The 23,134-nt window shown below is 41.7% G+C and overlaps 1 protein-coding gene across 1 annotated transcript in view; it reads left to right on the forward strand.

Annotated features, from left to right (window-relative positions):
- Window positions 1-22,149, forward strand: part of Chek2 (checkpoint kinase 2) — a 44,353-nt gene extending 22,204 nt beyond the window's left edge. Inside the window, exons 6-14 of the mRNA XM_013349068.1 lie at window positions 1,506-1,614; window positions 3,858-3,911; window positions 6,291-6,352; window positions 9,235-9,331; window positions 10,343-10,429; window positions 11,111-11,274; window positions 11,491-11,606; window positions 12,564-12,649; window positions 22,060-22,149. Of these exons, the coding sequence (XP_013204522.1) occupies window positions 1,506-1,614; window positions 3,858-3,911; window positions 6,291-6,352; window positions 9,235-9,331; window positions 10,343-10,429; window positions 11,111-11,274; window positions 11,491-11,606; window positions 12,564-12,649; window positions 22,060-22,149 (865 nt within the window). The remainder of the gene's footprint in view (window positions 1-1,505; window positions 1,615-3,857; window positions 3,912-6,290; window positions 6,353-9,234; window positions 9,332-10,342; window positions 10,430-11,110; window positions 11,275-11,490; window positions 11,607-12,563; window positions 12,650-22,059) is intronic.
- Window positions 22,150-23,134: the final 985 nt, after the last annotated feature.

A 23,134-nucleotide genomic window follows, 5' to 3' on the forward strand; every position in this document is an offset into this window, starting at 1 on the left:
CAGACTATTGTATACATAATAAATAAATAAATAAATAAATATTTAAAAAAGATTAAGACAAAACTAGCATAGTAGGATCCAGTGTCAGATATTTATGTACTGTTAGCTGCTATTATGTGGATGGACTTTGATAACTTTAAGCTAAATGAAAGAAATAGGAATTCATTACTATGAAATGCCAGGTAATTTTTAGAAAGTGGTTGCTAGGAGTAAGGAATAATGGTGTTTCCTTAATTGGAACTAGATGGTACCAGTTGGAGGGCATTGTGAATGTACTTAATGTGATTGAATTCTATTCTTGAAAATGATTATAATGGTACATTTTATGTTGTCCATACACAATATAATAAGAAGGATGTGAAACCTTTCCAATACTCTCAAAACCTGGTCGTTGTCATAGCCCACTATAGACAGGTACTATACAGGCCTGTACTTTAGTAATCAGTGCTAGGATGAATTTCATTTACTGGGGTAATTGTTGCATACTGTTCTGTGTGGCCTTGGTGGTACCCAGTGAGTCTGAAATCTTTGAGGGTGCTGCTGCATGCAGAGTAATCGTGCAGCACTTCTGGATGTAGTGTAGGGTGCAATTTATGCTTCAAATTGTACGTGCAAGTTGTTGGTAATTGTTTTGAATTTTCTTGTATTTCAATTTGGTTTTTTTTTTTTTTTTTTTTTTTTGGTTTTTCGAGATAGGGTTTCTCTGTGGCTTTGGAGCCTGTCCTGGCACTAGCTCTGTTGTATTTCAATTTGGGCATGAATGCCTTAGATGGCATGGCTGACCTTGACAACCTAGAACTCTATATACCCACGTTGGTCTTAGTTGGCTGCTGTCCTTCTTTCTGTTCTCTTAGCTCTTGAATTATGGTTGTGTAACCCTCTTGGCATGGGTTACTTTTTGATCATGAAGACTCTTTTATTGATATTTCTCAGGACTCTAGAGAAAGTAAATTCTCTTTTTTCTTAGTGTCTTTCCATGAATTTCACAATCAAGGACTATGATTAGATTGAAGTCACTCCGAGCTTAGTGTTGGGGGCATCACATCTACCTGTGCCCTTGCCAGTTTACTCTGGTGAAGTTTCAGTGTGTCCTTTGAACACATGGACAGTGAAGAAATGTTGCTTGGACAATATTTAGTTTGTGTGTGTATGTGTGTGTGTGTGTGTGCGTGCGCACAAAAGACTGGAAGTTCATGTGCAACAGAAGACACAATGGGTGTTGGTCCTCGATCTTTTACCTTGAGGCTGGGTCTCTGTTTGCTGCTCTGTATGCTGGGCAGGCTGGCCTACAAGCTTTTGGGGAGTTCTCTTGTTTCTGCCTCCAGTCTTCCTGTGTCACAGATATATGCTATGATGCCTGGTTTACATGGGTTCTGGATACTCAGATTGTCCACCTGAGCAGCCTTGTCAGTTCCATCTTTAATTTCTTCTAGTCAAGGTAGATGCCTAGTGGGTTTCATGATGAAAATCATCCTGAAAATCACTGTCTGTGTTTTTCCCATTAGTGGTGCTTGTGGGGAGGTAAAAATGGCTTTTGAGCGGAGAACATGCAGGAAAGTAGCCATAAAGATCATCAGCAAACGGAAGTTTGCTCTCGGCTCGTCAAGAGAAGCAGTGAGTACCCGTGTTACCCGTGTTTATAGCTGCCTGGTCTTCACATTGCTTCTTAACTTCCTCGAGGAACCCTGGAACATGACTCAACTTCAGGAAGACTGGATAGCTGAGATGTAGTACTTTTTTTCTCCTTGGTTTTTCAAGACAGGGTTTTTCTGTGTGGCCCTGGCTGTCCTGGAACTCGCTTTGTAGACCAGGCTTGCCTCAAATTCCCAGAGAGCCACCTGCCTCTGTTTCCTGAGTGTTGTGATCAATGGTGTGTGCCACCTCCTGGCTGTACTTTACTCTCAGCACTGATTTTGAAAGTATTTGTTAAAATGGCAACTCCTTATTAGCTGTAATGTATTATTTTGCCTCACTCTACAAGTTATGTGGTGATTACTTTTTATTCCAAAAAAACCAAAAAAACTTTTTTTTTTTTTTTTTTTTGAGATAGGGCTGTCTCACAGCCCCAGCTGGCCTTGAACTTATCGAGTGAGTCTGGCCTATGCCAATGCCTCCTCTGGAGTGCTAGGCATATAATAATCCCATCTTGACAGAGGGAGCTTATTAATGCTCTTATTAATTAACCTTTAAATAATTTTTACTATTTGATGACAGCAAAGGAGAGCAACTGACTGTTTCCCTTGGCCCTGCTTATCCCATTTGCTATGAAAGGCTTCAGGTGTTTCCAAAGAGTCAGCTAGCCTCTGCCTGATGTGATTCAGTTCTGAGTGTGAGCTGAACACCATACACATGTTCTGGATGTTATCAGACAGGTGTAAACAGATGTCACTGAGGAGCAGTGGTTCCAACTTCATCATAATTTATGCACGTAAGAATTCGCTGCTTGGGGCTGGAGAAGATGGCTCAGTGGTTAAGACCACTGACTGCTCTTCTGGAGGTCCTGAGTTCAATTCCTAGTAACCACATGGTGGCTTAGCCATCTGTAATAAGATCTGATGCCCTCTTCTGGTCTGCAGGCATACATGCAGGCAGAACACTGTATACACAATAAATAAATACATCTGTAAAAAAAAAAAAAGAATTCTCTGCTTGATTGTTGAGGTAATTCCCAATTCTTTGCTCTTTGGCAAATGGCAATGACTGAGTTTGTTACAGAAACACATTTAAAAAAAAGTTATTTTCAAGACAGGGTTTCTCTTTGTAGTCCTGGCTTTCCTGAGACTTGCTCTGTAGCCCAGGCTGGCCTCACACTCTGCCTCCTGAGTGCTGGGATCAAAGGTGTGTGCCACCACTGCCCAGCTTAGAAACATTTTTATCAGAGTCAGAGATTTATGAATGCCAGACAAGTACTGTACCACTGAGGTAACATTTCCAATTCTCAGCTGCAGATTTTAGAATGTAAATTATTTTTATGTGACAGCTGTTTATCACTTTTCTGCCCACATTTACTGAATGAGTGAGCCAAACGTGTTGTTTTTCTACACATGATGCGACACAGTAATATAAAAGGTGGGACCCAATCACTCTTCCTTCCCAGCCAGCTGTTTCTGGCTTTAACATTCTTCACATTGTTTTTCCTAGATAATTCTATTATTACACAGCAATAGGAATTTCCGGTCTGTGTTCACTTTGTTATAGACATGATTCTGGATTTGCCTCCTGTTTAGGGGGAAAAGCATATCTACTATATTGATAAAAACTTAGAACCAATCTTTACTTCTTAATTGTTCTCTTGCATTCATTGTACTCTGTGGGACCTCTTAGTTAGTAGAACCTCCCACCCCAGCCCTGCAATGTAATAATGAGTGTGGGAGCTGAGAGGAAAAGGCTGGATTTAAAAATTTTAAATCTGGGGGGCTGGAGAGATAGCTCAGTGGTTAAGAGTACTGGCTGTTCTTCCAGAGAACCTGCGTTCAATTTTCAACACTCACAGTTATCTATACTCCCAGTTCCAGGGGGCTCAGCACCCGCACACAGATATTCAAATTTTCAACTCGAACTTGTCCATACTGGGTTTCATGGTCTAAGTTAATGAAGACTGACCAGGTCTCATCCTCTCACACAGATGTACATGCAGGCAAAACACCAATGTGCATAAAAATAAAAAAAAGAGAAAACATGTATTTGAATATCTTTAATCTGGGCTTTTTGGACAAAGTCCATTTTACATAAATATGTAATTTTGTGTCATCTGTATGAACAGAGGCTATTTTGTAACTCAGGCAGTCTTTACTTAAGATGAATACTAACCATTGCAATTATTATTATTAATGAACTGTAATGTTATCCTTTTTAAGGACATGGCTCCCAGTGTTGAAACTGAAATAGAAATTTTGAAAAAACTAAATCACGTAAGTATTACTATCACTTATAGAAACTTGTCTGAAAATATGAGACATGTACATAGCATGTCTGTAGGAGGTTAGTGTTGACCTGGGCATGTGAACACACACATGACCAAACTCTTTTTAACCTTGCAAGAGTTTTCCTTAAAGCTTGTGAAAATATAATCCTCTGTAAAGACTTCATAACCTCATGATTCAATGCTCAGTATTTTTGATGAGATCTTGACCAAAATCTTATAGAGATTAGTGATTATATTTGTAAAGAAAATGAAAGTTTTAGTGAGGTTAATCACCTCTGAAAATTTGGCACTTTTAAATACTTTTTATTTGGAGTATTTTATTTAAATCTATGGTGTGTGAGAGGTGAATGGAGTCCTATCATTTTATCTTGTCTCATTCCTTGGTGTGGGAGTCTGGTTGGGTTTCTCAGGATCAGTGTGTCTGTGGAAGATGAGAAGGGCTGTAGTGGGCTAGGCTGGTCCTGTCTTCCCTTTGCTAGTTCTTTCAGTGTCTTCATCGGTTTGTGTGTCCCCGTAGGGACTGGAGTCAACTTCACCCAAATCTGGCTTATTCTCCCTTTTTTTGTTCTCTCTTTCATCTCCTCACATCCCTTCAAGTACTTGAAGCTCTTTTTATTCTAAATTACTGCCTTTGACACAGTATCTCACTGCCTGTTTACAACTCAGTGGTCGGCCCTCTTACTTGGCTGTCCTCTGTTGGATTTGCAGCTTCTTCCTTTCCTGCTGTCTCTTCCCTTTCCTTTTTCTTTCCTTCTGCCTTTTCTCTTCCTCGCCTACCTCCTTTCCTGCTCTTTCATTTTATTCTTTTTTTGTTGTTTGGAGACAGCCCCGCACTTCTGCCCTGGTTGGTCTGGGAATACTGTGCTTACATGACCCTTCCATCTCTGTCTCTTGAGTGAGTTTGTTTCTGTTCCTTGTAACAGGAACTGGCTGAATTGACTTGGCTGGGCTCTGATTCCTGGCTCAAGCAATCTTCCTGCTGCAGCCTGCTTTGCCAGTTTTGTTTTGTTTTGTAAAACACATTCAGTGCTGGCAAAAAGGCTCAGAGGTTTAAGGCACTTGCTACTAAGTCTGACAATCTTAGTTGGATCCCTAGGAACCACAGGAGGAAGGAAAAAAATCAGCTCTCATAAGTTCTCCCCTGATCTCCACACATGCTCTATGGCATGCATAGATGTAGATAGACACATGTAATTAAATAGACAAACAAGCAAACCAATTCATACATCCCATCTCCCTAAGTATTTTACTGGTTATTTTGATCCTTTTTAAAGCGGAAGTCTTGCCTTAGCACTCATCAGTGTTTCCAAGGTCTTACATGCTGCGAGGCAGTGGGGCCTCCACTGATTGTCTTATAACAGTTCACTGCAGGAAGGCCCCCTGGATACAGAGCAGCAGTTATGATGAGACTTGCTTTGATGGAAGAATACTATGGTGAGTTTCACCACCCTCTTAATCTCAAACCTGGAAGTAGTATAGGCTGTTTGGTTCTCACATGATCACAATCCTTTATTCTGATTGATACTCACCCAGTCTGGTTCTTATCTCTATCACTGAACTTGGCTGTCAATTGTAAGCACAATAGGTGTGCTTTCTAAGTGGAAAATCATAAGTGTGCCTTCTAGAGTATCTAAACCTGTTCTTCCCTGCCCGCTGTGTTCTCTGTCCCCTGTGCTGATACTCGGTCATAATCTGGAGGCCATGCTCGGAAGGTCTTATACAATGGGGAAGATCTAATCATGAAAGTTTCCTTCCATTGTCCATGCTTCCAGTCCTGGAGCTGTATGGGTCTGGTGTCTGGTAATATAATTGGGCTTCCTCCCTAGCTTTCTTCTTTGTTGTTGAGAAAAGGTCTCATATTGTAGGCTGGCCTTGAACTTGTTTTATATCTGAGGTTGGCCTTGAGTTCTTGATTTTCCTTCCTTGCCCTCCTAAGTGCTAGGATTACAAATTAGCTTCATGGTCTCTGGTTGTGTGTCTGGTTCTCCTTCACTCTTGTGCTAGGATTGGATTTCAGGTCTCAGACCTGCTGTGAAAACTCCCCACCACCATTCTGCTGCTGCCTTATGCATGATCCTTGTCAGGTTGCTTGAGTCCTGTTCTGGACAAATGAAGAAGGCTGGGAGGACCTGCTGTCACTCTTAGGTAGGCTCATATGCACACATGAATTTCCCCTTGTTCACTGATACTGAGTGTTCTCTCTGAAGAGTCAGAAACATTTCTTCTGCCTTCTCCTGTACGTGACATAAAAAACATCCTCAGATAAGAGTCCAGTGCCTGATCTTTGTCCTCCTGAGACCTCAGTTTCTGGGCCTTAAGGTTTCCTTTGTGGAGTGTCTCACTTCTCTCTTCTTCTCTGTTCTAGCCGTGCATCATCCAGATTAAAGATGTTTTTGATGCAGAAGATTATTACATTGTTCTGGAGTTGTAAGTAGTAACTTTGTTTTCTTCTGTTTCGTTTTGGTTTTTTGAGACAAGGTTTCTCTGTGTAGCTTTGGAACCTGTCCTGGAACTTGTTCTGTAGACCAGGCTGGCCTCGAACTCATAGTCTTGAGATTGGAGTCATGTATCATTGCTGCCCAGCAAGTAGTAGTAATATTTTAAATTTATGTTTCTGTGTAAGTCTTATAAGCCAGCAAAGAATTGAATGCAGACCTGCCTTTGTCATGCTGGGGCTCTTAATGGAGATGTGTTAGTGGAGTCACTGCTTGTGCTTGTGTGTGTGTGTGTGTGTGTGTGTGTGTGTGTGTGAATTCTAAAGCTCTTCTAATGACAGGTATGAAGGGATTGAGACCTTTTATCTGAGGCCTGAGATTGAGCTTTATTTTGTACAGGACAAGCTGATTGCCCTTGGAAGGAGTTCATTTCACCTCCCGGACTCATTTTCTGAGTGTTGAATGTGAATAACAATTGTACTCTAGCTGGTAGACTTCTTAAAAGGATTAAATGATTTGAGGGTTGGGAAGCCCTTCAGGATACTGACAGATGTGGACATTCAACATGAGTCCAATTTACCATTACTCTGAAGGTATCTGCCCATGTGCACTATTCTTGAGAACCGTGAGCCCTGGCTACATGGTGGCTCTTGAATGTCTTTTCGTATCTTCAAATTTTGTATTCCTGGAGGTGGCCTGCTGCATGTCTGTTCTTGTATAACCTTGTATGTTTCTGGGAGCAGCTGTTGGGTCAGACAGAGAATGCTGTGCTCATAGTTCCTATGAGGAGTGGCCATTAAGATTATGATTGGGAGGGCACGATGTCTCATTGAATAAAAGCACCTGCTGCCAAGTTTGAGGACCTGAATCTGATCTGTAAGACCCAAATGTTGAAAAGAGAGAACTGATTCTTGTAAGTTGTCCTTTGACCTTTACGTTTAAGACATGTTGCACATGTGCTTTATATACACACACCCCCAGCAATAGTGTGTGTGTGTGTGTGTGTGTGTGTGTCTGCCCATTATTTATAGAAAGGCCAAAAACATGGCTCAGTGGTTAAGAACACTGATTGCTCTTCCAGAAGCTTTGGGTTCAATTCTCAGCACCTGAACGAGTTCAGGCAACAAATTAATAATAGTAGTAACAATATAATCAACAGTTGCTGCTGCTTGTTAAAGCCTTGCTGTGCGCCCAATATTGCTGTTGGTGTTTCCCTTCATAACGCTCCTACAGGTGCCAGTGGGTTACTGCTTCACTGTTGACTTTTCCTCAAACCTAGGGTCTTGCACATGGTAGGCAAGTGCCCTCCCTACATTCTCAGCCATCACTTAGTACTTTTTTTTTTTTTTTTTTTTTTTTTTTTTTTTTTTTTTTTTGGTTTTTCGAGACAGGGTTTCTCTGTGGTTTTGGAGCCTGTCCTGGAACTAGGTCTTGTAGACCAGGCTGGTCTCGAACTCACAGAGATCCGCCTGCCTCTGCCTCCCAAGTGCTGGGATTAAAGGCGTGCGCCACCACCACCCGGCTTAGTACTTTTTTTTTTTGAGGTGGAGTCTCATGTAGCCCACTTTGGTATTAAATTCTTTGTGTAGCTCAGGATCTCCTTGAATGTACCATCCTCTTTTTTCTGAATACTGGGCTTATAGATAATGTACCACCAATTATGTCTTTATTTGACATCAGTTATTATAGGTAGGATTAAAGGTGTGGGCCACCACCACCCTGCTGGAACCAGACTTTTGAAAGTCCCCAAAGAAGTCATGCTATTCCACTTTTTCTTCTTTTCTAGCTGGGACATCTGACTGTTAATGAGGCTTTTAATAGCTCATTAATTTGTTAGATTTATTTTGTATAACTTTCAAGTTTGTGTGTCTATGTGTGTACACATGACTGCCAGTGCTTGGAGAGGTCAGAGGTGGGCTTTGTTTCCCTGGAGCTGGAGTTACAGGCACTAGTGAGTTAGGCACGGGTGTTGGGAGGTGAGTGAACGAGGGCATGACCTCTCCAAGGTATGGTTGAGGAGAAGGTTTTTATTGTCAGAATAAGGGAGAACACAGCGAAAGGCATCTCGAGGAGTCCAGAGCTGGGAGAGAAGTAGCATAATAAACCAGGCTATGAGAGAAGAGAGAAATGAAGAGAAGGAGAGAGGAACAGGAAAGAGCAAGGAGGAGGGCCAAGAGAACCAAGAGAGCACATAGCCCAAAAGGCAGGGAAGTTATGGAAGCCCAGAAGCTGCAGAAGTTTAGGGGAGGGGATAGGTTGAGAAGAGCTGAGGGGAGCCTTGGGGACTCAGTGAGCCTTAACAACTGAGCCATTGCTCTCAGCCTTCAAGATTATTTATCTGTTTGTTTGTTTTGAGGCAGGGTATCCTGTATCTCTGGCTAGCCTGGGGCTTACTATATAGATCATAATAGGTGGCCTTGAATTCTACCTGAGTGCTGGGATTTTTTTTTTTGGGGGGGGGGGGTTTCGAGACAGGGTTTCTCTGTGGCTTTGGAGCCTGTCCTGGCACTAGCTCTGTAGACCAGGCTGGTCTCGAACTCACAGAGATCCACCTGCCTCTGCCTTCCGAGTGCTGGGATTAAAGGCGTGCGCCACCATCACCCGGCTGAGTGCTGGGATTAAAGTCATGCCCTACAACGCCCAGTCAAGTGCATTAAGTTATGTGAAGAGTGGATAAAAGTGACCTGTGCTTTAGTGCTAGAGTGTGAGGCATGCGCTCATTTGCGCTCTCTCTCTCTCTCTCTCTCTCTCTCTCTCTCTCTCTCTCTCTCTCTCTCTCGCACGCACACATGCACCCCGTTTACTGAGCTAGATGAGTTTGTTTCTTTTGTGCTGTGACTCACGAGTGAAGGTCCCTCTTTATTGGTGTTTCAGGATGGAAGGTGGAGAGCTCTTTGACCGGGTGGTGAGCAAACGCCTGAAGGAAGCAACCTGCAAGCTCTATTTCTACCAGATGCTTTTGGCTGTACAGGTGAGAGAAGCCCTCTTGTGGTAGGCGAGGACATCCTCTAGGAGAAAATGCCTGCCCCCGTGACTCAGATGCTCAAATGCTGCTGGGAGTGTGAGAGACAGTAAGAAAGAGAACTAAAAAAATGACCTGGTGCCATAGGTGCCATGGCCTGGGATCCCAGCTTCTGGGGGAGCTTAAGGCAGGAGTCTCATTCAAATCTAACTTAGGCAATTTAGAGAGAACTTGTTTCAAAATGAAACACTTCAGAGGTAGAGTGCATGCCTACCACGGACAAAGTCATCTCAGAAAAACAAAATCCATATAACCCCATCTATGTTTTTGACTTGGAGGGCCTTCTGGAGGGGCATTGCTTTTTGCACCTACCTGATCCCTGTGGCAATGTCTTGGTTTTCAAGGTGTAAAGATGGGATTGAAAGCAAAATGACTGACCAGTTGGGATGATTGAGATAGATAATTTGTTCCTCTACGGTCCGATAATGTGTTCCTTACGAATAGCACCCCATGAGATGCAGTGCACCGGTAATGGGTGGGTGTCGGGGAATGTGCTCGTGCTTTGTCCCATATTTTGTGGTGGTGATTACTTCCCATGGTTTGATAAGTTGCTCAGTGTCTCTCTCCCTCCTTCTTCCCCCATCTCTGTGCTCTAACTTTTAACTCTCTCCTCTGCTGACAAGGTCTTCCTCTGTGGCCCTAGTTGTCATAGAATCCATGCTGGCCTTTAACTTCAAAGCCAGGCAGTGGTGCAGCACAGCTTTAGTCCCAGCACTTTGGAGGCAGAGGCAGGTAGATTTCTGTGAGTTCAAGGCCAGCCTGGTCTACAAAGCAAGTTCTAGGACAGACAAGGCTATACACATAGAGAAAACCTGCTGAAGCCTTACTCCAGCTCTGACTTTAAGGAGTGAGCTGACATTTAATACAGCTTGGGTTCACCCCGGCTAGGAGTTAGGTATTGGTCACTGTCTTCACATGTGTTTGGTATAAACCAATGGTCCTGCCTCTCTTTTTGTACAGTACCTTCACGAAAATGGGATTATACATCGGGACCTAAAGCCAGAGAATGTTCTTTTGTCTTCTCAAGAAGAGGACTGCCTTATCAAGGTAGGAACTTTTCATTCTCTCTGTTGCCACCGCTTATATATATTTCTTTTCAAAACTATCCTTTAATTTCTTACATAAAAAAATAGGAATATCTATAAAGGTTGAGAATCTGAACTTCCCATACTTAACAGTTATTGCTGAGATCACACCATATTCTACCAATCTAATGAGCACTTACTGAGTTCTGTGTATACAAGCCACTTCTGTGTTCAGAGAGGAAGGATCTGAATGGACCATTGAGTCGTGGAGCCCACCTTCTCAGCCTAACCTCTCTTTAGAATCTTGTTACAATTAGTAGACAAAAACTAACAAGAAGACCCCAAAACTCAAGGGTGAGAACAGGTGCATTTCTCCCCATTCCCCAAGCTTTCCAGATGTTCCATGGTGTAGTTTAATTTAAGGGTCTTGGGTCTAAAAAATATGCCTAAGTGTTAAGAGTCCTAATGTGTTTGTGGCAGGGCTTATGCAGTTTTTGTTAAGGTTATAATGATGGAAAAATCTTGGTTCTCAGGTTCCTGGGCCCAGGGATTTTCTTTTAGGCAAAATTAAATGCTTTGCAAAGACATGAAATTGTACATTTTGGGTTAATGGAGGGTGTGTGACTAATAGCCAATCCATGTTTCTTGGGAATGATTGGCTGTGATCGTGTTTGGATTTCGTTTGTTTCCTTTATAATTTTAGATCACTGATTTTGGACAGTCCAAGATTTTGGGGGAGACATCACTGATGAGAACTTTATGTGGTACGCCCACTTACCTGGCTCCTGAGGTCCTTGTTTCCAATGGGACTGCTGGGTACAGCCGTGCGGTAGACTGCTGGAGCTTAGGAGTTATTCTTTTCATCTGGTAGGAAACATTTTCTGTTTCACAGTCTAGTTGGATGAGGGCAGATGGAAGCTGTACCTATGTCTGGGTAGAGAGCTTCTGTTTGATTTTGGTCATTTTTAAATCGTTGATTCAAGGAAAAACTGATTTTTCTCAATGCTGAAAAGACCTGTGTATCCAAATGGCACTAAGAATGCCAGTTGATCTTTTTCCCTTTCTTTCTCTGCCAATATTAAGCCTTAGTGGGTATCCGCCTTTCTCTGAGCATAAGACTCAAGTGTCACTGAAGGATCAAATCACCAGTGGAAAATACAACTTTATTCCTGAAGTCTGGACAGATGTTTCAGAGAAGGGTATGGACACAAAAGAGTTTTACTGAATGTGGGTGTTTTTTTGGTGGGAGTTTCTTCTCAAACTCCGTGTTTTTTTCTCTTGTCTGTTTTGTTCCATTGCTTTGCACCATTTGAAGGGAAGAAGACATTATTAAGAGCCTGGGCTTTGACATTGAGATGAAGTCCTAAGTCTGCTATTTGTTAGTTTTGTGACCTTAGGCAAGTTACTTAACTTTTTTGGTTCTCCATTTTCTTTATTTGTAAATAGGTGGTCAATAACCCTGACATTAAAGATTTTGTGTGAGGTTTAATATAACATACACAAGGGCCTGCTACCCATTCAAGTGTGCAAAATAACTTTTAATAACAAACATTTCTTAGAGTAAGAAGAGTGGAAAAGTTTAATGTCATCAGTTAGCTGTATTTTATAATTTAAAAGTGCACCTTTGCAATTCTCTGGAGAAAAAGGTGAAGACTAAGTGTCCAATAGTATAACATAGGTGATAGTGTTAAATATCAGGGATTCCAGAAAGAATATTGCTGCAGCATGCAAGCTAGGCTTTGGCAGTTGCTGGCCTGTGGGGTTGGGCTTTGTTTTTACATGCCTAGAGAGAACTACTCTCTGGTCTCACTGACAAGCAATGGGATGCAGAGTTGGTGCATCCTGAGTATCTCATAACTGGGTAGAAGTTCAGTTTTAATTAGCCTAAACTCATTTACAGCAGCAAGAAAGGAAAGAAGAAGCCAAAAAAACTGTGATATCCCAGCAGGGAGTAATGGGATATATTCTTATCCACAAGGTTCCAGTTCTCTGCATTCAGAGAGGGAGGGCCTTGAAGAGCTCTCTCCACCAAATCGGCTGACTTCTTGCTGCTCTCCTCTTTGGCTGATGATCTGTAGCTCTGACATAGTTTGAAAACACAGGTGAAATGTATTCATTTTTTTCATTATGATTTTCCCAATTCTCTGCTTTCTTAGCTCTGGACCTTGTCAAGAAACTGTTGGTTGTGGATCCAAAATCTAGGTTTACCACTGAGGAAGCCTTGAATCATCCATGGCTACAGGTGGGTGTGTGAGGCAATGCATGTTTGCCTAAAATTAGGGGGAGCCCTGAACTGCGTAAGTGAGGTGAAGCTGAGGGTCACACACAGTCTCTGTTGTTGGATTCGTTTATGTAAGTGTTTTCAATTTGATTGTAGGTATAGTGTGTGTAAATGGTTTTCAATCAGGATACGCGTGTGGAGGAGGGAAAGAAGGAGGAAGAGATGAGGGGAGGGAGGGTGAATGGATTTGTGTATGTGTTTGGGATGTCAACTCCTTCCTTGCAACTCATACATAGCTCCTGGATGAACAAGCTCACTTTATGTTAGGTTCTGGTTCCATTTGGCTGCTCTGACATTGCAGCATAATCCTTTGAGAGCTTGGTCTTCCTCAATGCCCAGCTGTCTCTTTTTTCTGCTCCTCCTCTACCAGGTGGAGCGGGCTGGGCTGTGTTCCAGCCATTTTTCACCTTCAATCAAGAAATCTGGGGCAGGTCCAGGAAGGCAGTCTCCCTGAGGGAACCCAGTCACTTCCTGAGCCAGGTGGTTATGTTTTAAAGGGTCTCACTCTTGTTCCTAGTGAGCCAGCATGCCCTTAGTGCAGGCTGTCACCTGCACCCTTTTAGTTTGCATGATGTCTGTGTTCACACATCCCTGTTGCTGTGAGATTTTTGTGCCAAGCTCATTCAAAGCTGCTGTCAGAGCATCTATGACTTTGGGAGATTAATTGCTGGCTTGGAGTTAATTAACCGGAGTATCCAGCAGTATCTACCAGTATTTTGGTAGATGTGATTCTGCTGCTCAGCTTGGCCACACTTTGCTGTGAACTCCTTATGGCTTCTGTTTGGGCCTGGGTGACATTACCTTCCATGGTTCTCTGTTCCTGGGACACCTTGAAAAAACGAGTGTCCCTGTTAGTCTTCTGAGACTCTGGAAGATTGTCCACTTTCTCACTTGTAATTCTCCACACCTATGTTTTGATCAGACCTGCTCAAGTTGAGAACAACAAATCCTTAAAAGAAGGACGGTGTCTGGGGTCTGGGGGGATGGCTCACCAGGCCTAGCACCAAACCTGGGGACCTGAGTTTGATCCCCAGTACACATGGTGGAAGGAGAGAACTGACTACTGAAATTGTCCTCTGACTCCACACACGTGCACATAAGATAAACAAGCAAAAAATGCAATAAAATATTAAGAAAAAGAAGGAAGATGGGGAGGGGAGGAAAAAGAACAGGTAGATGTGTTTTGGATCTTGCGCTGGAAACATTCTCCTCCTAGAATAAATCTGTCTGAAGATTTATTGTTTGCTAGATCACACAGATCTGAAAACAGCAAGGGCCTTGGAGACCAGAAGTTTGGAAACAAAGGTGTCATTACATGCGGGGATTTAACTTTGATGAAAAAGAGAAACCCACTCCTTGGCTCCTTTCACATGCTTTAATAGGGGGCAGCTTCTGGGATCCAAATGGAGGCAGACACACTGTGCTGGCTTTCTGTGTTAACATTCAAATAGTTAGGCCTAGCAACAAGGGTTTGTATTTGTTTGAGATGCATGAGTCAGTGTAGCCCATTTTGTTTGTACTTCTGTCTCAAAAGAAATCTGTTGTGCACAAGCAAGAAAACATGAAGCTTGGCTCTGCCCCAATCTTTTTTTTTTAATTGATATTTATTGAGCTCTACATTTTTTTCGTGCTCCCCTCCCTGCCTTTCCCTTCCGCACTTTAACCCTCCCCAAAGGACCCCATGCTTCCAATTTACCCAGCAGATCTTGTCTTTTTCTACTTTATACTTCCCATGTAGATTATATGTAAGTCTCTCTTAGTGTCCTCATTGTTGTCTAAGTTCTCTGGGATTGTGATTTGTAGGCTGGCTTTCTTTGCTTTATGTTTAAAAACCTATGAGTGAGTACATGTGATAATTGTCTTTCTGTGTCTGGGTTACCTCATTCAGTATTATGTTTTCTAGATCCATCCATTTTCCTGCAAAATTCAAGCTGTCTTTATTTTTTTCTGCTGTGTAATACTCTATTGTGTAAATATACCACATTTTCTATATTCATTCTTTGAGTGAAGGGCATTTAGGTTGTTTCCAGATTCTGGATATGACAAACAAAGCTGCTATGAACATAGTTGAGTACATGTCCTGACACAATTGAGCATCATTTTGATATATACCCAAAAGTGGTATTACTGGATCTTGAGGAAGGTTGTTTCCTAATTTTCTGAGAAATTGCCACACTGACATCCAAAGGGGTTGTACCAGCTTGCATTCCCACCAGCAATGCAGAAGTGTTTCCTTTTCCTCACAACCTCTCCAGCCTAAGTTGTCATCAGTGTTTTTGATTTTGGCCATTTTTATAGGTGTAAGATAGAATCTCAGAGTTGTTTTGATTTGCATTTCTGTGATGACTAAAGATTCCTTAAATGTCTTTCAGCCATTTTAGATTCCTCTGTTGAGAGTTCTCTGTTTAGGTCTGTACTCCGTTTTATTTTTTATTGGATTATGTGATCTTTTGGTGTCCAATTTCTTGGGTTCTTTGTATATTTTGGAGATCAGACCTCTCTCTGATATGGGGTTAGTGAAGCTCTTTTCCCATTCTGTAGGCTGTTGTTTTGTCTTGTTGATCATGTCTTTTGCTTTACAGAAACTTTTCATTTTCAGGAGGTCTCACTTATTAATTGTTTCTCTCAGTGTCTGTACTGCTGGGGTTATATTTAGCATGTGGTCTCCTGTACCAATGTGTTCAAATGTACTTCCCACTTTCTCTTCTATAAGGTTCAGTGTGGCTGGCTTTATGTTGAGGTCTTTAATCCATTTGGAGTTTAGTTTTGTGCATGGTGATAGATATGAGTATATTTTCATTCTTCTACATGTACTTGTTAAATATGCTTTCTTTTTTCCATTTGATATTTTTTACTTCTTTATCAAAAATCAGGTGTTCGAAAATGTGTGGATTGATATCCGGTGTTCTATTCGGTCCTCCTGTCCGTTCTTATGCCAATACCAGGCTGTTTTCAGTAGAGTTTGAAGTCAGGGAATGTGATGCCTCCAAAAGTTCTTTTATTGTACAGGATTGTTTTTCTGTCCCAATCTTATGTGAAGATACTTCTAAGCATTTTGCTTGGAATAGCATTGTAGGCACTGGATGAGGAGGGCGAGGGCACAAATGGGCTATCTAAACACCTGCTAATGATGATAACCTTGAACTTGGCTGGGGAAGTCATGGTTTTGGGGACTCTGAATTCTTTCTCTGCTTTGTCATTAGCTGTATCCAATTGGAGGATATTCTTCATACTTTCTATTTCAGTTTGTTTTGTTTTGTTTTTTGAGACAGGGTTTCTTTGTAGCTTTGTAGCTAGTTCTGGAACTTGTTCTGTAGACCATGCACATCTTAAATTTACAGAAATCCATCTGTCTCTGCCTCCTGAGTGCTGGTATTAAAGGTGTGTGCCACCACTGCCCAGCTCTATTTAACTTTAATAAAACTACTTGCCTTTGAGGGATATTGTGACTTAATGTATGTCGACTTCTCACAGATTTACAGATAAATCTTGCCACTTGTGCTAATGTTGAGATTCTTTTTCAACTTATTGTTGACTGATAGCTTGTGAATATGATGCACATAGCCTCAGGTCATTCTGGCCACACCAAACAATGTCTAGAAGGACATTTATGGCCTGGCGGTGCTGGCGCACGCCTTTAATCCCAGCACTTGGGAGGCAGAGGCAGGCGGATCTCTGTGAGTTCGAGACCAGCCTGGTCTACAAGAGCTAGTTCCAGGACAGGCTGCAAAGCCACAGAGAAACCCTGTCTCGAAAAAAAAAAAATAGAAGGACATTTATGTTAATTAGCTTTCCGTTACTGTAACACATTACATGAGAGAAATCAACTTAGAAAGAGAAGTTTATTTTGACTAAGTTTTGGGGGTTTAGTCCATGACTGGTGTGAGAAAAGAGAGAGAAGCTCTGAGGAGATGAGTCAGTGGATGAGGTGCCTGTCCTACACAAGAGGATCTGAGAGGTTGGGGGTGCAGACTCCTCTGAAGCTTACAGTCCAGTCAGCTTGACTGTGCACAGTGGTGGCAACAAGAGACTCTTTAAGTTCTTAAACAAGAGAAAAGATGAAGACTAACATCCAAGGCATATATAGCATGTCTGAGGAAGACCTGGTAATATTTGCTTTAATTATGGATATATGTGTGAGGGTATGTGTTGGTGGAGAATGCTTCTTTGTTTCCCAGGCTCCCAGACCCGAAATAATCACAGAAACTATATTATTTGCAATATTGTTTGGCCAATAGCTTAAGCATATTTCTACCTAGCTTTTACATTTTAAATTAACCCATTTCTATTATTTTATATTTTACCATGAGGCTTGTGGTTTACTGGCAAAGTTCTGATGTGTTTGCCTCTTGCAGTGGCTACATGGCATCTCATTGACTCTGCTTTCTTTCCTCCTCTATCTGCTTGGAATTCTTGCCTTGCTCTATTCTGCTAAGGCACTGGCCAGTACAGCTTTATTCGTTAAGCAATAGTTCACAGCTTACAGAGGGGAATCCCTCATCAGGTATGTGTAAATGGAGACTTCATTTTGTTTTCCGCCTGCCCAGACTCAAGTAATCACACAGAATCTATATTAATTACAACACTGTTTGGCTGATGTCTCAGGTGTAATTTAACTAGCTCTTATGCCTTAAATTAACCCATTTCTATTAATCTATATATGATTGTGGTCTACCTGTAAGGTTCCGGCATCTTTCTCCTTCAACAGATGCATGGCATCTACCTGACTCTGCCTTCTTTTTCCTTTCAATCAGTTTACTTTTTTCACCTAGCTTCATTCTGGCCTTCCATAGGCCAAAGCAGCCTTTTTATTAACCAGTGGTAATAAAATATATTCCTAGCGTATAGAGGGGAATCCCACATCAGCTCTTCATTTCTGTCTAAGTGAAAAGCAAGGTTTTAACTTTAACATAGTAAAATTACATATATAAACGTAAAACAGTTATCAATCAAGAATTATAGTTACAATATTTCTAATACCTAATTTATATTTTATTATAACTAAGGAAAACTATAACTATCTGTCTTTTTTTTTAGTTTTTCGAGACAGGGTTTCTCTATGGTTTTGGAGCCTGTCCTGGAACTAGGTCTTGTAGACCAGGCTGGTCTCGAACTCACAGAGATCCGCCTGCCTCTGCCTCCCAAGTGCTGGGATTAAAGGCATGCGCCATCACCGCCCAGCTTATAACTATCTGTTTTTAACTCCATCAAAGACTCACAAGGATATATTACCTAAGTAAACAGGAAGTAACCTTGTAAGCAACTTCCAAAACTCTATTAACAGAGACATCTCATTGCCTGGACAGTCACCCAAAGTTCTTTTGTAACATTGGGGCATCCATCTTCAACCTATAGGCCCACCCATAGCATACAGCAGACTTTTCCATGAATTTGGGAATTTGAAACAATTTCCCATCTATATTGGTTGTTTGTCAGTTACTTTCCTCTGTGTCCTACAGAATATCTGGCAGTTTCTTCTGTGAAGCAGGAATTCTGAAGGACCACCCCACCTTTTTCAGTCCGTCAAAGCTCACTGGTCCCTTTCCTATGGGTCCTGAATGTCCACTTTACACAGCATACTGTCAAGCAGTCCAAGCAAGAATAGCTTATTGCTCAAATGGCTAATCTTGCCACAAAGATAGCAAAGTCCATAAGGAGTTTCTTTAGTGCCCAGCATCTCTGAAGTAAATTGGTACTGCCAGGAGCAGATGTGTCTCATTGTCATGAAAATCCCTAAATTAACAAAACATTTCAAATGCCACATTTTGTAGGTCTTTGGCGTGTTGAAGATTATCTGTTTAACTGAAATATATCTCTATCTAGAAAACCTAACATAATTAAAAATTTAACTATTATACATGACTATTAATCTGTATCTCTTAACTATACATTACACTTTAAATGAGCTATACAAAACAAGAACAGAAATACATAAACACAGTGCAACCAAATCAACCTTCAATTTGTTTCAATAGACCAAGATCCGTACTAATGCAAAGTATTAATTTCTATATCATTTCTTCCCACCCCCCCTTTTTTTTAAGAAAGATGTTGACTGTGACCATTTAACAATTTGTAATCAACCCAATTTAAATGAAAAGAAACATAAACGATCATGGTGGGAATTTGGGTGTAATTTTTTCCAAACTACTTTTTGCTGTTTGTTAGGTAAAATATTTTTAGGGTTTATGGAGACCTTTTAGGGAGTCTTGTTTTATTAAGCCACATTAGCCTAGAAGGAATCTACAGGTTCTCATCTTCTGTGAAAACAAAAACAGAATCTCTTTTTCAAATTAATATATCCTTAGACTCAAATTTTGAGGTCAAGATACCTTTAACATATGTATGTTGGTTTAGCATAGCAAGCCATACAATGAAATGTCTCTCTTAGTTCATTCATTGTCGAAAAATTTTAAGAAAACATAATACTATAAATGACCCAGACTCTGTGTATTTTCCATCTTTATGTGGCTTTTTTTTACTCTATTACTTTTTAGTATTTATCGTTTTTACTCCTTTAATCTATGACTGTACTCTTCTCTCTCTCTCCTAAGTCCAAGTACATTTATCCAACACTGACCTATTTAGAGGTCTTTTTTTTTGTGTCTGAATTTGTCTTTATTGTTTATCTATAATTCTGTTCTGACTAGGAACTCCTCTTAAAATGCTAAGCTACGTGGCTAGGACTAACACTGCTGCTTTGCCTGTTGATTTCACCTAGTCACACATGACATAGGCATGTTCACCGCCAGCCCGGCAAGCCATGCTCATCACCCCAGCTCCAGGGATGCAGTGGGTCTTTGTCATCATTAAGCAATTTATAGCACGCTGCTCACAAACCCCATTTAAGTGCTCTGTAGCAGAAACTCTTGAAAGAGCCAGAGCCATGTAGCCAGCATAAACTACACAGTTTTTCCTGCTAATGCTGAGTCAGGAAGCTTTCTCTTAAAGGAGCCTTGCCTCTGCTCACCACCAGCAAACAGATACTATCTGAAAATATGTGGCTACCAAAAAGCTCCAATTGACTCCCATTTCTGTGGTTCTAGAAGACCTTTCTTGAAAAGTTTTTTGGCTTTATGTGGATGTACGTTGCCCTACATTGGGCATCATTATGTAAGCAGAGACTGTGGTTTGTTTCCTGGCTGCCCAGACCCAAATAATTGCACAGAAACTAATTACAACACTGTTTGGCCAATGACCCAGGTGTATTTCTATCTAGCTCTTACATCTTAAATTAACCCATCTCTATTAATCTGTGTATCACTACAAGGCTGTGGCCTACTGGTAAGGTTCTGGCATCTTTCTCCTTCAGGAGTCACAATTTGTCTGCCTAACTTCACCTTCTTTTCTCCTGAATTCAGTTTGGTTTTCTGGCCTAGCTCTATACTGGCCTGCCATAAGCCAAAGCAGTTTTTTTTTTTTTTATTAACCAATGGTAATAAAATATATTAATAGGGGAAATCCCAATCAGGTATGTGTACATGTGAGTGCCCAAACTGTACACACACCCACACCCTGAACGGCTCCATATCCTTCAATAGTGTTCTTGTTGGGTACCAAGCGTTTAATACATAGGGCTTGGGGGCACTTATCTAAATAACAGTGGCATTCCACGTGGTTTTTCTGTTTACTCATTCACTCCTTCAGAGCATAGGTGATGAATTCATATTTCAAACACTGTTAGGTGCCTTGCTGTACAGAGCAGTGCAGTACATAGTGGTAGGTGCACTTCAGGAGTGATTCTGCATTAAATCCTAAGGCCACGGAGAATGTACTTACAAGGTTGATATTGTCAAGACAGGTACTCTGCGAGCCACTCAGAGTAACTAGTAAGACAGGGATGTCAGAAAGCGCTGCTTCCCGCTAATAGATAGAGAGGAGCCCATTATTTGTCCTTTGGTACTGGGAATTTCCCATCTCTACAGAACTGCTCATTTTGGAAGCATTTCATCCTAGATACCATAATAGAGATAGAAAAATGTTGTGAGAAAATACACAGGGCTTTGAAATCTGGCTCTGTATTCTGTGTGTTCCATCTCTGTCCTACTTTGGTTTCTCTGTTCCTGTGATAAATACCAACCAAACCAACTTAGAGAGGAAAGGGTGTGTTTCATTTTACACTTTCACATCACAGTCTGTCACTGAGTCAGTCAGGGCAGAAACTCAAGGCAGAATCCTGAAGGTAGGAAGTGAAGCAGAGACTGTAGAGGAGTGGTTTACTGGCCTGCTCTGTGGCTTGCTAGCTGGCGTTCTCATATAACCTAGGACCACCTGCCCAGGGGTGGCACCACCTGGGCTTTTTTTTTTGTCCTCCCATCTCACTCATTATTGAAGAAAATGCCCTACATAAATGCCCACAGGTTAATCTTACGGAGGCCACTCTTCAATTGAATCCACTCTTCCAAGATGACCCTAGTGTGTGGCACTGACAAAGTCTAACTGGAGCTCATCCTGTCAATCAGAATGGCTTCAGACATACAAGCCACCTGCCTCCTGAGTGCTTACATCAAAGGCATCCCAGCACAGCTGATGAAGGCAAATTCTGTGATTCAAGGCCTGTCTGCTTTACATAGTGAGTCCAGGCCAGCCACGGCTACATAGTGAGGCTGTGTGGGTTTGTGTGTGTTTGAGTGCAGTGCCTGAGGAGTACAGAGAGAGTAGACCCTCTGGTATTGAAATTATAGGTGCTTGATGTGGGTGCTATGATCCAAACTCATGTCTTCCTTTGAGCATCTCTCCAGACTCCACCTGGAACCCATCTTTCCATTGATAGATTTTGTTTTATGTTTCTGAAAATGGGAGGCAGTGCCAGGCTACCTGTCAGGGCTTCTACATGCCAGGCCTCAAACCCTGCAGGATTTTACCTTTAGGGAGTTTGGAGCAAATTATGCACACTGGGAAACGAGTGCTCTTTGCTATGCCACCATGTTCCACATCTCCAGTGTTTGGTCCTGTTTATTACTATAAGATGTGGGCTTGAGGTTTGTAGTTTAAGGTACTGCTATCAATTTGCTTGACACTTCCTGTGTGAATTTCCTAGGTAATTGTTGGTATTTGTAGCAGGAAGGGTTTGTTTCTGTGGCGACTCAAGGTGGCACACTGTCAACTACTCATGGTTTAGGGTTAGTTCTGAACCATAGCTGGGGGTCTGCCTCTCTGGTTAACTCTGAGCCCATGACCCTTGAGTTTGATTTAGCCAGTGCTTACTGAGCACTGACTATTCTGAGAAAGGAGGGGCACACAGTCATAGTCCCTTCATGAGAAGACTTCAGCAAATGCATGAGGCTTGCTTTTAGGATGGCAGCCTTGGGCTGTCACTCTAGGAACTTGCTTTCCCTCATATGTCCCTTTGTTTTTTGATCTCTTCACAGGATGAGTGCATGAAGAGAAAATTTCAGGATCTACTGGTTCAGGAGAAGAATGTGATGGCCCTCCCCCTGACTCCCGCCCAGGTATTTTGATGACTGTACTGTATAGCCTAGAATTAAATCTCTGATGAGCAACTCTGATGACTGAAGATTCTGTGCAGTGGCAGGTGCTTAATGACAGGCTTGGTAACACACACATATAATCTCAGCACTCAGGAGATGGAGGTAGGACATTGAATCTGGACAGAGGCAGGGGAATTGGGAGTCATGGATCAGTTTGGTCTACATAGTGGTACTCTACCTTACAAGTATAGTATAGTAGATACTTATTTTTTAATACTTGGGATTGAACCTGGGGCATATGCTGTTTAAGCAAACCTTCCAGCCCAAGCCAGTGTCTCCTGCAGCTCTGGAAGATTTAATAATGCAGGTTGTGTTGAATGGATTGGAGCCACAGATTTTCATGGCAAGGTGGAATACCCTGTTAGAAAAATGTAAAACTTGAGCAGGTAGTCTATGATGGTTTTCTCTCTCTTGGTTAGTAAGATAATGAGTTTTATTGTGGTGATTTCTTGATTGCAGTTTCATTCTTTTAAAGTTCTTTCTAAGCATAAACTAGTATGCTTATTTATTTCTGTTCTGTTTTGCTTTGGTCAATAATCTTGCTATTTTTTCTGTTTTTATAAATAGAAAATTAAATTATGACAGAAAAGATTGTTGTTCCCATGAAACAGCAAAGCTTGTGACTGTGAGAGAGATTAGGTCCTCTCTGCATATTGTGCTGGGGGTCGAGCAGGACTCAGTGTGTGGCAAGCCCCCTTTAACACAGGTCAGGGGGATGATGACTGAGAGAAGCTGTTGGTGCTACTGCTATCTGTGTTTAGATGTTCTTCAGCTTACAGGCGCTCACATCCTGGGAGAACCCAGTCTTCAGTTGTAGGCATTTTTAAATAAAAACTTCCTTTAATAATTCCAATCTCAGCCGGGCAATGGTGGCGCACGCCTTTAATCCCAGCACTTGGGAGGCAGAGGCAGGCGGATCTCTGTGAGTTCGAGACCAGCCTGGTCTACAGAGCTA

This window comes from Microtus ochrogaster, chromosome 2, assembly GCF_000317375.1.
Source record: "Microtus ochrogaster isolate Prairie Vole_2 chromosome 2, MicOch1.0, whole genome shotgun sequence".
NCBI classification, from domain to species: domain Eukaryota; kingdom Metazoa; phylum Chordata; class Mammalia; order Rodentia; family Cricetidae; genus Microtus; species Microtus ochrogaster.